At 41.6% G+C, this 16873-nt stretch overlaps 1 protein-coding gene across 1 annotated transcript in view; it reads right to left on the reverse strand.

The window, feature by feature from the left end:
* abcc4 (ATP binding cassette subfamily C member 4 (PEL blood group)) overlaps positions 1-11378 on the reverse strand; it is a 196885-nt gene extending 185507 nt beyond the window's left edge. Inside the window, exon 1 of the mRNA XM_062975517.1 lies at positions 11093-11378. Within this exon, the coding sequence (XP_062831587.1) occupies positions 11093-11169 (77 nt within the window). The 5' untranslated portion in view covers positions 11170-11378. The remainder of the gene's footprint in view (positions 1-11092) is intronic.
* Between the last annotated feature and the right edge of the window lie 5495 nt (positions 11379-16873).

Below are 16873 nucleotides of genomic sequence, written 5' to 3' on the forward strand. Positions count from 1 at the left end.
ACCTAAGTCTAAACATTAAATTCATATGTGTTTCTCATACACCTTTATACACATAACCAATATAATTTTATAAATTATTTTTAAATAATTTTGTAGATGAAACAAAATGTGTGTACATTGAACTATCAATATGCATAGGTGTCGGGTTCTCTTCTCCCAGTTGTGCTGTGGGTTTATCTTCCAAAGGAAAAGCACCAAGACACACGCTGGTAGATTCCAACAGATTTTTATTGTACCGAATGCCAGAACCTTCTTTTGGCCCACATATATAGGGGCTCTCACATACCAGAGGGTAATTGATGTTTTATGGCCGGCCTGTTTTATGGCTGGCATCTGTTCCTTGTCAGCCAACCAGAGATGTCAAGGACTGGAGATCATGACAATAGGTAACACCACCTCAGCCACCCATATAGGCAATTTCTGATTTTGGAATATTTCAGATTCAGGAATTCTGGATAAACTTTATTTCCATTTTGTCTAAACTGTTCACTTTTGAAAATGACACCCATGCTTTTTGTCTGACCTGTCGATCCGCAGGTGTTATTGGGCATGGCCCCCTGAACCCCTCATCACTGACCAATCCAAACAATTTCTGAGGACTCAAAGATGACAAGCATCCTCTTTCTTCTACTGCTTTATCCAAAAAACCCCTGTTTGAAGAACAACTGCAACAACCATTTATTAGCCATGGTAACTAAACAGAACTTCCATGCTTAGATATCTGTTCTAACTTTTGATACTTATGGTCCAGAAAATACAACGGTTCAACTCCTATTTCTGCAACAGCTGAAGTACAGCACAAGGACTGAGATCTAAAGATGAAGTCATTTGGGAAGCCTTCACTTAGCCTCATTTTCAATAATAACAGTAACAACAACAACAACAACAACAACAACAACAACTGCCTGTAGCAAAGAACTGCTGGAACAACAAGACTGAAAAAGTTACAGAAAATGAACACGTCAAACTACTCTGGGACTTCCAAATTCAGACTGACAGAGTTTTGGAGCACAATACTTCTGACCTCATGGATCATCGATGTTGCAATCCCAGGTAACAGCCAAATCAACGAGAAACAACTGGAAAATCTTACATGATACAAGGATTTAAAGATCGAACTGCTATGACTCTGACATAAGCCAGTAAAGGTCCCAGTGGTGATCGGCACTAAAGACCTTGGTCAGCACTTAAAAACAATTGGCACTGACAAAACTACCATCTAGGTTCCAAAAGACCACCTATTCGCCGATTATTTGCCAATACATCACATAGTCCTAGACAATTGGAAGTGTTCAATGTGTGATCCAATACAACAGCCAGCATAGTGATCTTGTTGCTATGTACTAATCTTATTGTGTATCCAACAACAACAACAACAACAACAACTTTTATAACAGGCTATATTTTTATCCCATGTTTTCTCGAATGAGTTCAGGACATGAAATATGGCTCTTTTCTATCCTATTTTGTCATCACAAAAATCCTATAAGGTAAGTTAGGCCGAAGGTGACTGGTGGGTTCATGGCTCAGTAGAGACTCGAAGCGGGATCTCCTAATATACAGGATAAATTCCAGGTATTATTACTCTAATTCACACAGTAACCTCTGTCCTCTCAACCCCAAAGTTACTCCACACCACATCACAACTATTCTGCAAATCAAATCTTAAATAAATTATGGAAAGGGATACACAGATCAGGAAGTTCCTTCCCTTGAGTGAATTTGGATTTTTGCTTTAGTTTCAAGATAAATACAACGAATGGCTCAAGCTACCCTTCTGCCTTGGCAGATTGCCCAGAGAGCCACACGGCTATTCTTTTACATTAAGTGTCTGGAGGCACTGTGCCAGTCAAAGTCCACTGAGCAATCTTTTCCAAACAGAGAATTCAGCAGTCTTGGGGCTTAGAAAGGGCTTTAGAAGATGAATTAACTATTTAAGCTGCATGTGCTTTATGCAACACTGCAAGCAAAAGAAAGAAGTATTTCAATCTGATTGCATCATTTGTGAAACTAGACTGGTGAGATAACTTTGAGTGAATCATAATGGATTTTCAGCCTTGACTTTTCTTCTTTCATCAGCCTTTAATGAAGAGGCCAAAGGTTAGCATATTAATAATGCATTCCTATATGTTTCCTTAAACCTAAGCCCTAACATGTTCCCTGAAGCATGCAGGTTACCCTTGTATCCTCCTTATGCAATGCCCATAACCAACCGGGTGATCACTGTGTGTCAGAAAGTTGAACTAGATCAGGGCTCATAGAACTTTTCAACTCATGACCGTTTTTGCTCTCAGAATTTCCTACAGGAACCTGGATATATAAAATAAGCATAAAAATCAAACATTTACTGATAACAAACCAGCATTTGCAAGTCTTGCTAAACAGGATTAGTTTGCTCTTTCGGAAGCACTACTGATGGATCTTCTGCAGAATCCATTGTAAACACAGCTCAACAAATTCATGTAAATATCTAAAACAACCACAAGGTGACACTGAGAAAACATTCACTATTGCCAAATTTTTCAGGACTCCAACATTGAGCTTAGGTGACCCTATTTGGAGTCAGGACCCACGGTTTAAGAAGCAGTATACCAAATGAGCCTTCAGTCTTTCTATGCTGTTGTAGATTTGTGTTCGGACAACATGTAATTCACAACATTAAGCTGTTTACTTCCTGGACAGATTGCCCAGATCCACTTTTGAACACACATGATTAGACTGCAGAATGGTTCCATTATTGTATTTAATTTATCAATACCCATTTCGAGAAGCTGATTGCTGCAAGCCATTTGCAGAATTGTGTATCCAACTGGAAAATATATTAAAAGTAAACAAGCACGAGGGTACACTATATCAGATACAACAGAAACAAGAAATGGACTGCACCAGAAAACATACAAGTTATAGATAAGAACAAAAGGGAGACAGATGCATTTCCAGGAGTGATTTGACAAGTGTCTAGTAATCAGCCTGCAACACTCACTTAGTAGAGGGGACCTGCCATGACTTCTGGCCTAAGATGCCCTTATAGCCATTAATACATTACCAGCACCTTGTACATTAAACACTGCTGCATAATCTTCCCTAGATGAGCTGCTGGCCAGCCAGACCTTGGAAATGTTACCAATTTTGGGACAACATCTTCCAAAACTTCTGACTAAGGAATTTGAGGAATTGGATCTAAAGAAGTAGCTTTTCCAAGCTCTGTTACCAACAGGAGTTCACAAAGCATTTCAATAAATAATATGCATAACTTATATGCAGATGTGTATCTGGATGGAAGCATTTCTCCTCACTTGTGGCAGGAGCTGTGAAGGAAAGGAAAGGTTTTCCATTCCATTTCCATTTTAGCCAGAGCTAATGCTATTGCTCTATTCCGATGTTAAAATGCCTAGGCAGGGTCAGCATGCCTTCCAGTTCTACAGCATCTTTCCTTCACCACAAGGCCAAATCAGATCAAGTGAATGATCTTCAGTATACCGAGCAGAGACAGTATATTCTATGGTGTTTCCTATGCAGAAAGAGGTGTTTTCTGCATCAAAATACACATGAACTAGTTCTGAAATTCAAATTAATCTCCACCTGTAGAACCTCACAGTGTAAAACTGTATTCTCATAATGGGAAGAAAATTGCAGAAATTATTTATTGATTCTTTTAATAATGAAATTAGCAAAGAATTAGGACTACAGTAGAGTCTCGCTTATCCAACATAAATGGGCTGGCGGAACGTTGGATAAGTGAAAATGTTGGATAATAAGGAGGGATTGAGGAAAAGACTATAAAACGTCAAATTATGTTATGATTTAAAAAATTAAGCACCAAAACATTTGTGTTTTCCAACAAATCAACAGAAAAAGCAGTTCAATACACGGTAACGTTCTGTAGTAATTACTGTATTTACGAATTTAGCACCAAAACATCACCATGTATTGAAAACATTGACTACAAAAACATTGACTACTAAAAGGCAGACTGCATTGGATAATCCAGAATGTTGGATAAGCAAAGGTTGGATAAGTGCGACTCTACTGTACTATGAAGTACTACTGTACCATGAAGCTCCAGATTTCCCAAAGTACTACATAGCATGTTATTTACCACGAGTGTTTCTATAGTGTCGTTTTAAAGGCATCTTTTCATTCTATTTGTACTCAAATGCATTTCAAAATAAAAATCTGGTCAGCAACAGATGTCTGTATGCTGTAAGGTCGCAGAAGCTCTTAAGTGAATGCAGATATTGCAAAACTACTCCATTCTATTTCCCAAAAATGTTCACTTACTAAGAGGTGAGTCCCATGCTGAATTCCAGCCTCCCCAATTAACTACTTTACCATTTTTCCCACAAGAAGCATGCTCAACTTACTTCCAAAAATTATATGTTACAGTATTTATAACCTGCAATTACCTGTAATGTGTTCCCTCCCAAATCAGGAGATTATACCCAGTGGTTACACAACATTTTCAAGTGTTCAAAATACTGTGTAGATATTACCTTATATCTAATTTGTAAGGCAGTCCAATGTTATGGCCCACATAATATTGAAGGGCATATCTGCATCACAGAATGAATGTGGTTTGACACCACTTTAGCTGCCCTGGCTCAATGCTATGGAATCTTGGGATTTATAGTTTGAGGAGACACCAGCCCTCTTTGCAGAAAAGGACAAAGATCTTTTAAAACTACAACTCCTATATTTCACAGCATTGAGCCATGTCGGTTAATGTGTTGTCAAACTGCATTCATTCCGCAGCATAGCTGCTCTCTTCGTGCCCATCCACTTTGATGCCAACAAGAAAAGCAGAACTAAACGCATTTTGGGAATAACTTCAGTTTCCCACTCACTTCAACTAAAGAAGTGATTCTAAACCTGGGGTCCCCTGATGTTTTTGGCCTTCAGCTCCCAAAAATCCTAACAGCTGGTAAACTGGTTGGGATTTCTAGGAGCTGTAGACCAAAAACATCTGGGGACCCCAGGTTGAGAACCACTGAACTAAAGGCTGACTCTCCAGGAAGCAAAGAGCCAGGTGGGTGGCAGCAAGTTCAGCCAGTTCTCCATGTAAACAGATTTTGCATTCATAGATTCAGCCATCCACGGATTGAAAATAGTCAAGATAATCCAAAAAGCAAATGTTGACTTTACTATCGGGGACACTCTTACCACACTGTTGCACAGAATGGGACCAGAGCATCTAGGGGTTTTAATATCCACAGGGGTCTTGGAGCCACAGCTCAGAGGATACAAAGGGCCCACTGTATTCATATAGATTAGTAGTTTAGGCAAGAATGGAGGGCAAAAGGGAAAAACGTGTCAAGAGGAAGACACATCAAGCCAACCCTGACCGGAACCACCTTCCACCTGGAAATTGATGTCCTCACTGCGAAAGAAAATTAAAATCAAGAATAGGTCTCCACAGTCACCTAGGAATCCACCGTTATGACCCTCCACTTGGAAGGCAATCATACTCGGCCACGAGGGCTCACCCATGAAGTGCATACATGAAGTGCATACAGAACTGACGCAACTGCAAAAATAAGACTCACTTGCATCAGACGGAGAAGCCAAGCATTGTCTAGAAACATTTTCAGTGAGCAAGAGTTATCTTGGAAGAGTTATTTCAGAAGGAAAAAAAGTCAATGTATACACAATAAATCATAAGAATATTGCACTCCGATATCTGACTGCAGCAGTAGTGTGTCACATCAACACTTTTCTCTGATAACTGAATTTATGGCCCAGCATGAAGAAGAATGCAGAGAATCTAACCAGTTTGGTCTTTATCTCTCTACTGATAATAAGTCTATAAAGGAAAAGACTTAGCATTGCATGGCCTCAGTGTGGGGTTTTGATCCTAGAAACTATATAGGCCTTTTTAAACATTGTAAACCATTGTGCTATAAGTTTAACTAGCGAGCATGAACCCTGGTCCAGGAAGTTCATGGATCATAAAACGGGAAACCTGACATAATTCCAGCAGGGAATTAGCCTCTTTCTTCATTGAATCACCCTGATTCTAAACAAATCCACCCCAAGAGTACTACAATGTAAATTTGCCAGTTTTCTTCTAGATAAGAGTCGCCCTGTGGCACAACAAGTTAAACCTCTGAGCTGCTGAAATTGCTTTCCGAAAGGTTGGCGGTTTGAATCTGGGGAGCAGGGGGAGCTCCCACTGTTAGCTCCAGCTTCTACCAACCTAGCAGTTCGAAAACATACAAATGTGAGTAGATCAATAGGTACTGCTCTGGCGGGAAGGTAACAGTGATCCATGCAGTCATGCCGGCCACATGACCTTGGAGGCGTCTACGGACAACACTGGCTCTTTGGCTTAGAAATGGAGATGAGTTGGATACAACTGGACTTGAAGTCAGGGGAAACCTTTACCTTTTAGTTAATCGTACCAGCTTGTTTTTCCAAAGCAAGATGCAGTCGATTCAAAGCTGCAATCCTGTACCCACTTTGTTGTTCTTCCAACTTATGGTGACTCTACAAATAAACATTCTATACTGTACGTTTCTTGGTGAGGGAGGAGAGTGTTATTGCCTTCCTCTGAGGCTGAGAGACTGTGACTTCCTCAAAGTCACCCAGTGGGTTTCCATGGCTGAGCGAGATCCCAAAGTCTTGATTCACATGTCAAACATCAACATCACACTCACTCTCCCTATACTCACCTACCTGACTATAATTCCCAACAATCTCAGAATTTGGCCATAAAAGTACTAAGAATTGTCTTTGAATGAGGAAAGAAGAAACTGGGTATTCTGAGTATAACAGACCAATTGACTCAATCTTCACTATGAATTTTTAAATCACATTCTATGTTTGTTGTGTTTTGACCTTCGTTTCATGTATTTTAATATGTGTATGTTTTAATATATGCTGTAATGGTTGCATTTTAACTATGTTTTAATATGTGATTTCACAGGTGTATTTACCATGCTGTGCCCCTCCTTGAACCAAAAGAAGTGATGAGTAATAAATAATAATAATAATTATTATTATTAACAATTATTTATTTATTTATTTATTTACAACATTTTTATCCCGCCTTTTTCACCCGAGGGGACTCAAGACGGCTTTCAACAACTGGCAAAACTCAATGCCCAAATACAATCAATAAAAATCAACAACACATCTAAAATGATTAACAATTGTGGATTGTCACTCAAGTAAGTTACACCTGATGACTTTTATGAAGTTAAGTTTTATAACATTTTGATTCGATGGTGGATGTCATAGCTTTCTATACACAATATGTTGTTGAAGGCTGCAAGGCCAAGCTGCAAGGCCAAGAACAAGCCACGGGAGTAAAGACAAAGATCCACCCAGAGGAAAGGTGTTCTTACCATACATCAAGAGAACCACTGACTACATAGGGCAGCTGATAAAGAAACACAACCTACAAAGTATCTACAGACCCACCAAGAAAATTCAACAAATGCTCCGTTCAGCAAAGAAGAAGAGGGATTCTCTCACCTCTGCAGGAATCTACCGTATATCATGCAGCTGTGGACAAGTCTACATAGGTAAAGGTAAAGCTTTTCCCCTGACATTAAGTCGGGTTGTGTTCGACTCTGGGAGTTGGTACTCATCTCCATTTCTAAGCTGAAGAGCTGGCATTGTCCGTAGTCACCTCCTAGATCATGTGGCTAGCATGATTGCATGGAGCGCCATTACCTTCCTTCTGGAGCGGTACCTATTGATCTACTCACATTTGCGTGTTTTTGAACTGCTAGATTGGCAGAAGCTGAGGCAAACAGCGGGAGCTCATCCCGCTCCCAGATTCGGGCCGCTGACCTTTCGGTCAGCAAGTTCAGCAACTCAGCGGTTTAATCTGCTTTGCCTCTGGGGGCTCCAAGTCTACACAGGGACTACCAAACACAGCATTGCCCAAACACGAATCAAGAAACATGAAAGGCACTGCAGATTAACTCATCCAGAGAAGTCAGCCATAGCAGAGCCCTTGATGAACCAACCTGGACACAGTATATTATTTGAGAACACAGAAATGCTGGACCACTCCAACCACCACCATGTCAGACTACACAGAGGAGCCACTGAAATCCACAAACATGTGGACAATTTCAACAGAAAGGAGGAAACCATGAAAATGAACAAAATCTGGCACCCAGTATTAAAAAACTCTAAAATCAGGACAGTAAATAAAGAACAACATGCAGAAAACAGAGGAATTCCAGACACGAATCAATCAGGGCTAGCTAACACCCACAACAAAAGATTCCCCCAGGCAGGAAGCAGCCAGTCTTTGAAGCTGAAAGGCCATTTAATGCTAATCAAGGTGGCTACTTGCACCATTTACACTTGCCTCCAACAGACAAGAGGTTTTTTTTTTCTCCCACCCTGGACTTTCCACAGATATATAAACCTCCCTTTTCTAGTTTCCAACAGTCCTCACAAGCTCTGATGTGGGCAAAACATCAAGAGAGAATGCTTCTGGAACATGACCATAAAGCCCAGAAAACTCACAGCAACCCAGTTTCTATACACACTTTGGGTGTGTCTACACTGCAGAAGTGATGTAGTTTGAGGCTACTTTCACTGCCCTGGCTCAATGCTTTGGAATCCTAAAACTGGCAGTTCGGCAGAGAAGGCTAAAGACTTTGCAAAACTACAACTCCCACGACCCCCATGGAGGTTGAAATGGTATTGAACTGCATTCATTCTACACCCATTTACCAACTGTAAAGCACTCTCCTGAAAAAACACTGTATCTTCAGCTTTAAAAAAAGTTGATAGTGTCTCACTCCTGATGTCTGGCGGAAGCCTAGAAAATCCTGACAAACTTCGAGGCTCCAAACTCCTCTTTGATCTTGGAAGAAATAATCTAAATTACAGTAAGACTTTATGAATCATTTCCCGTTGATCTGGCCCTAGGCAGGCCCTGCTTGGGAAACCAAGCCAACAAACCCATTTCCTCCAAAAAGCATCGCCCTGAAGACAAAGAACAAACAGATAAAGAGAGAAAGTGAATTACAACTTGCCTGGAGGTCAGGGACAGACTTCGCACAAGGTGCATCCACACACTAGAATGGATGCAGATTGAAACCACTTTTAACCTGCCAAGGCTCAAGGCTATGGACACATGGGAGATGTAGTTTGGAGAGGCACCAGCACTCTTGGGCACAGGAGGCTCAAGACCTTGTGAAACTACAACTCCTGGGATGCATTAGCATAAAAGTTGTGTCAAATTGCATTTATTCTACCCTGTGACAAGAGGGACAGCTTAAGGCCCTTCTACCCAGTCATATAACCCAGAACAACAAGGCAGGAAATCCCACAATGTCTGCTTTGAACTGAGTCCACACTGACATGTATTCCAATTCAAAGCAGAAAATGTGGGATTTTATTCAGCTGTGTGGAAGGGGGCTGAGATTTTCCATAGTCCAAACTTTTTTAGCCCTATGGCGGAGAAATAGTGTGGATATTTACATAGAGATAAAATGGTAAAGGTTTCCCCTGACATTATGTCCAACTCTGGGGGTTGGTGCTCATCTCCATTTCTAAGCCGAAGAGCCGGTGTTGTCCATAGACACCTCCAAGGTCATGTAGCCGGCATGACTGCACGGAGCGCCGTTACCTTCCCGCTGGAGCGGTACCTATTGATCTACTCACATTGGCATGTTTTCGAACTGCTAGGTTGGCAGGAGCTGGAGCTAACAGCGAGTGCTCATTCTGCTCCCGGGATTTGAACCTGGGACCTTTTGGTCTGCAAGTTCAGCATCTCAGCACTTTAACACACTGTGCCACCAGGGATAGATACAAATAGAGAGAGATTACTTAAATAGATAGATGTTTTCTCCACCACTGGGCTAAGAAAGTTGGAATCAGGGAACATCTGAGCTTGTGTGTGTGTGTGTGTGTGTGTGTGTGTGTGTGTGTGTATAAGCTCAGGTGTTCCCTGATTTCAACTTTCTTACATATACAGTAGAGTCTCACTTATCCAACACTCGCTTATCCAACATTCTGGATTATCCAACGCATTTTTGTAGTCAATGTTTTCAATACATCGTGATATTTTGGTGCTAAATTCCAAAATACAGTAATTACTACATAGCATACCGTGATATTTTGGTGCTAAATTCGTAAATACAGTAATTACAACATAACATTACTGCGTATTGAACTACTTTTTCTGTCAAATTTGTTGTATAACATGATGTTTTGGTGCTTAATTTGTAAAATCATAACCTAATTTGATGTTTAATAGGCTTTTCCTTAATCCCTCCTTATTATCCAAGATATTCGCTTATCCAAGCTTCTGCCAGCCCGTTTAGCTTGGATAAGTGAGACTCTACTGTATATGAGTGTGGCTATATACATAGAGATAGATAGATAGATAGATTAGATAAATAGATAGATGTTTTCTCCACAACTGGGCTAAGAAAGTTGGAATCAGGGAACATCTGAGCTTATGTGTGTGTGTGTGTGTGTGTGTGTGTGTGTATAAGCTCAGGTGTTCCTGATTCCAACTTTATTACAAATACAGTAGAGTCTCATTTATCCAACATAAACAGGCTGGCAGAACGTTGGATAAGTGAATACGTTGAATAATAAGGATTGATTAAGAAAAAGCCTATTAAACATCAAAACAGGTTATGATTTTACAAATTAAGCACCAAAACATCATGTTATTTGACAGAAAAAGTAGTTCAATGCACAGTAATGCTATGTAGTAATTACTGTATTTACGAATTTAGCACCAAAACATCATGTTATTTGACAGAAAAAGTAGTTCAATACACAGTAATGCTATGTAGTAATTACTGTATTTACGAATTTAGCACCAAAATATCACGACGTATTGAAAACATTGACTACAAAAATGCGTTGGATAATCCAGAACGTTGGCTAAGCGAGTGTTGGATAAGTGAGACTCTACTGTGAATATATATATATATATATATATACACACAGTACACATACATGCACACACACATATATACTAAATATACATATACATCTATATCTATCTATATGCTCAGATGTGCCTTTGAGCTCCTGGTCATCCCACGAGTTTCCCAGGCCAGGGGTCCTCCAAGAAGGAACTCTCTGCGAAGCCCACCGGGTCGCTCACCAGAAGAAGATCCGAGAGCAGAAGCCGGCCTGGCGGAGCGGGTTCTCCTTCTGCCCGCGGGAATAGGGCGCCTCCATGGGCCAGGGAGGAGGAGGAGGAGGAGAAGGAGGGCAAGGAAGAGGGGTCTCCCCGCCAAGGGCACGCCGCGTTCGGGTCTGTGTACACCGGCCAAGAGGAAGCAGCGCCTCGCCGGGAAGCAAGGGCTGCGACTGGCTGCAGGGAGGAGCCAGGCGGGCAGGGAGGAGTAGGCGCTTCCGGGAAAGGTGGCAGCCGCAGGGACAGGCGCCGCCGCTAGAGGGAGCCGCGGAGGAAGGAAGGAAGGCAGGCAGGGAAGGAAGAAAGAAAGAAGCACGCTGCTTGGATTTCTAACATTGAGGAATGAATGAACCGTGTCTCCACTATAATGCCTTCTGCTCCATGCTGTGGAATCGTAGGACCGAAAAGGTTACAAGCCTTTTCAAGCAGGGCTGTAGCCAAGGTGGGGGGTTAGGGGTTCAGCCACACCAGAATTTTTTCAGGTTTCAAAAAAAACCTGGTTTACTCATGAATTTTAACTGGTTGTCCCCATGAGTGTCCACTTTAGTTTATCTCTCTTGAGTGTCCACTGAAGTTTATCAATGGAGCCTGATTTCTAAATTATTTTGCGTTATGGAAATACTCTTTGCTAAAAAAAAAAAAAAAAGTTTCAACCCACTCCCCCACCCAATTTTTTTTTTCTGGCTATGGCCGTGTATGGCCGTGTATGAGCCTGAAAAAAGAAAAAAAAATGCAAGATTTGAAGTCAGGGAACAAGCGCAAATTAGTCCACAGTTATAAATATTGTGTTGTCAAAGACTTTCATGGCCACAATCACTGGGTTGCTGTGAGTTTTCCGGGCTGTATGGCCATGTTCTAGAAGCATTCTCTCCTGATGTTTCCAGCCAGAAATAACCAGATCTTGAAGATGAAAAGCTATTCAGTGCTAATCAAGTTGGCCAATTGAAAAATTCACGCCTGCCTCAAAGAGACAAGAGTTCTTTCTCCCACCCTGGACCTTCCACAGATATATAAACCCCATTTAACTAGTTTCTAACATACATCATTACCTCTGAGGATGCCTGCCATAGATGCAGGCGAAACATCAGGTAAGAATGCTTCTGGAATATGGCCACATGGCTTGGAAAACTCACAGCAACCCAGTTATAAATATGATTAATACAGTAGAAAAAGAGCAAACCAAAACATGTGCATTAAGGAAAAGGTGCTCAGAAGCAATTTTGCAAATGATGACCCCTTCTACACTGCCATATAAAATCCAGATTATCTGCTTTGAACTCGCAGAGTATGGCAGTGTAAACTCATACAATCATGTTCAAAGCAGATAATGTGGATTATCTGCTTTGATAATCTAGATTATATGGCAGTTTGAACCAATGTGAACCTTGAGATGGAGATGAAAATATGATGAGACTCTTAACAAAAACAAAACTTGGATGTGGGCATAGGGGAAATGTCAAGTGTTTTGTAAACAAACTAAACCTCTGGCATGAGATTGCAAAGGAAGGAAGGACACAAGTGAACCACAAGGACACAGCGGGGCCAGAAATAGTTATGAATTACAAAATGTTTCTTCTACATGGGCCCTGGAAATCTAAACAACACTACTGGAAGATATACAAAAATGAGTCATTTGCACAAGATCCCAGATAGTTTTCCGCCAAAGAAATATACCTTCCTGAAAGGGTTGGTTTCAATATTTCTACAGCTCGGGAATCAAAATTATAGTAATGTAACTCTCATGGGAGAACTGGAAACTTAGAACAAATGCTACAAGTTGACAGATTTTGATACAAAGGGGAAACATGGAAGAACAGTCAAAACTCCAAATTAAGATATAACCAGAGACAGCACATTCTGTGTGACATTTACCTACATTCTTGTGCCAACATGATTCATACCCCATATTTGTTACCCCATAATTATGATGCCGGAATATGTGGCACAACAGGTTTTTCCTTGCAAACATTTATCAGTATGTAATTCAACCACAACCACCATCCTTCCACATTCGTTGTGGATAGAGGTACGGGACCACTGTGAAAGTAAAAAAGCTCAAATTACTATTGGGTTGCTGTGAGTTTTCTGGGCTGTATGGCTATGTTCCAGAAGCATTCTCTCCTGATGTTTCGCTCACATCTATGGCAGGCAGCCTCAAAGGTTGTGAGGTCTGTTGAAAACCAGACAAGTGAGGTTTATATATCTGTGGAAAGTCCAGGGTGGGAGAAAAAAACTCTTGTCTATTTGAGGCAAGTGTGAATGTTGTAATTGGCCAGCTCGTTTACCATTGAATGGCCTGGCTGCTTCCTAGCTTCCAGTCCTGAAAACTCACAGCAACCCAGTGATTCCAGCCACGAAAGCCTTCAACAACACATCAAATTACTATTTTGTTACTTGAGAGAACCTCTCTAGGAATTTTCAGGTCTTCCGACATGACTCCAGAGCCAAGATCCACTGGAAACTGACCACAGGATTGTACGATGAGACAACAAGCTTTACATTATGTGAAGACTTCTTTTGTGATAGCATTTCTGTTGTTAAACTGTATTTAATGTTTCCTTGAAGGATGGCCACTCTCCCTTGAAAGATGCTCCCAAATGTGCAGGCAATGCCCTTAACGACTGTTGTTGACATATCTTTGGCAGATGAGACAAAACAATGAAAACTGCATCCTCATTGCAACCACAATGGTTTGAAAATCTCTAAAAGGGAGCAGGAAGTCTATTAACACTTACTGCCTCAAGGACTAACTTCCCCAAATCGGTCCACTCCAAGCTCACCAAAATAGGACTTGTCTCTGGGGAAAATACTAGGGACAGGGCCCTATTTATAATATTGTCCCTGGCAGAACTTTGGGTGCATTTACACTGTAGAAGCAATGCACTTTGACACCACTTTAATTTCCACAACTCAACACCATGAAATCGTGGAAGTTATAGTTTGGTGAGCCATCAGGACTCTTTGGAACAGAAGGCTAAAGACCATGTGAGGCTACATCTGCCATGGTTCCATAGCATTGAGCCATGGCAAGTCAAGAGGGGTCAAACTGCATTAATTCTATGATGTAGATGTACCCTTTTGCCTACAACAGTGATTCCCACATTGGGCACTACCTCCCCCCGGTGGGTGCTGGAGCGATCCAGGGGGCGGTGATGGCACTTATTAGGACACAGGGGCGGGGCCAGAGGAGGGGAGGGGCCTCTTCCCAAGTGCCAGAGACAGGGCTGAGCACCTGAGGTGCCTGTTACGACACACAGGGGGCGGAGCTAGAGGAGTGGGCGTGGCTTCTTCCCAAGAGCCCGAGACAGGGCTGAGAATCTTCTATACCTCTCCTGAGGCGCTTGTTGGGACACAGAGGGCGGAGCTAAGGAAGTGGGCAGAGCCTCCTTCCAAGAGCCCGAGACAGGGCTGAGCCTCTGAGGCCTTTTAGGACTAAAGGGCGGGGCTGGGGTGGGGGCAGGGCCTCTTCCAAAGAGCGCTAGACAGGGCTGAGCCTCTGTATACCTCCCCTGAGGCGCTTGTTAGATCACGGGGATGGGGTAGAGAAGTTCAGCCCTGTCAGACACTTGGGAAGAGGCCCCGCCCCCTCCTCTAGCCCCGCCCCCTGTGTCCTGGCAGGTGCCGCAGGACAGGGATAGAAGCTCAGCCCTGCTTCAGAGCTCGTAACTCCGCCCATCCCAGTCCTGGCTGCCCATTTGTGTCCCCGCACACCTCCTCTCCCCCTCCCACCCCTGCATCTTGGATTAGGGGAGAGGCTCAGCCCCGCCCTCTTGAGCATGAGCCATGCCCACCCCTCTAAGCCACACCCCCTTTCCAGGGGGCGCTGAGTCATATTTTTTCTGGAAAGGGGGCGGCAGGCCAAATAAGTTTGGGAACTACTGGCCTTCAATAACTTCTTTATTGCAATCCCTCTGTGCTTATTTTTTTTCCTTGTCTATTTGCACAAGCCATTCATTGGTTGCCATGTATAAGTGGTACTGTGATAGTTTTAACGGCATTTAATTGCTAATGACAATAATGACATTTAATTACTAAATGTCATTACGGTGTTCCACAGTTTGAGTTTAAAGACCCCTCCTTGGAAAGATTTCTTGTAAACAGTTGAATAACCAAGTGTGTTGAGCGGACTTGTTTCAGTTGGATATATAACGCTGGAGCTCTGTGCCAATAGTCACGTGGAAGCTGGCTTCTCTGGAATGCCGTGCTGCATAGCAGAAGAAAGCCTTGTGGTAACACTACAGATGCAGAGGTCACTCAAGTCAAATGGGATTTTCCCACCCAATCAATACAGAAATACTCACATGATGTGTCCTGTCCCTGCGGTTACATTGTTCACAAGGACTACAAAGCATCACAGGAAAGTGACTTGAAAAGAGCAAAGGCTGGCCAAACTCTGGGCATTTCAGATTTTTTGTTTGTTTATATTTTTTCTAAGCATTTTTGCCCTGTCCCTCTTTTAATAGAAGAAATGGTGATACAAATATTATAACAGCAATAGCGACAACATCCCTCAGGTTGGATGTACACTGCCATATAATCCAGTTCAAAGCAGATAATCTGAGATCAGAAACTGAATTATGTAGCAGTATAGATGGGCTCTCTGCAAATAAATTTCAGATCAACGAACAGATTATACACACATACAATATATATACAGTATATACACACACACACACACACACACACACACACACACACACACACAATGTATCATAACTTTCATGTCAAAATGAGGCAGGAACCAAAACAAAATACTACAGCTCAAGGCATTTCTCAAATTCGAATGCCTGAGGAAATAATCATGGACTCAATTTAGGGTTAAAAACTAATACAGTAGAGTCTCACTTATCCAACACTCGCTTATCCAACATTCTGGATTATCCAACGCATTTTTGTAGTCAATGTTTTCAATATATCATGATATTTTGGTGCTAAATTCATAAATACAGTAATTACTACATAGCATTACTGCGTATTGAACTACTTTTTCTGCCAAATTTGTTGTCTAACATGATGTTTTGGTGCTTCATTTGTAAAATCTTAACCTAATTTGATGTTTAATAGGCTTTTCCTTAATGCCTCCGTATTATCCAACATATTCGCTTATCCAACATTCTGCCGGCCCGTTTATGTTGGATAAGTGAGACTCTACTGTAGTAATAAACTGCACTTCATTAGAGTAGGCAAGGATAATGTAGGAAAGGTTAGGAAAAGCAAGAGTAGGAAAGGAAAGGAAAGGAAAGGATAATAGATTCTTTACTACATAGCATTACTGAGTATTGAACTACTTAGGAAAGGCAAATGTGAAAGGTTAAGGGGCTGCATTATCACTTTCCCCCCAAAATTTGGAGGATTACATCCTCTACTATGCATGCTCCTCAAAAATGGGCATCTTTTTGAGACCAAAACATTTTCTCTTTTGTTTTTGCATAACATGCTTTTGGCAAAGAAGGTACAAGGAAAAGGACCTCGGGGGATCTCAAAACATGGACAGACTAGTACAAAAAGGCGTGCACCTTTAAGTGACTGGGTGCTAAGTTCTTCACCAAGAAGTCATTAGCAAATCCAGTAAATTTATCTGAAGACTGGTGTCAGAAACCTGTGTATGCCTGTTAAATTTGTATCAGCCTTATCTTTTTTTCCAGTTAAAGAGATTAGGACTTGGAGCAAGAGATTCCACCTAAACATTAATAAGAATTTCCTGATGCAAAGAGCTGTTCAACAGTAGAATATGCTGCCTCGGAG

Source organism: Anolis carolinensis, chromosome 3 (genome assembly GCF_035594765.1).
Source record: "Anolis carolinensis isolate JA03-04 chromosome 3, rAnoCar3.1.pri, whole genome shotgun sequence".
NCBI lineage: Eukaryota > Metazoa > Chordata > Lepidosauria > Squamata > Dactyloidae > Anolis > Anolis carolinensis.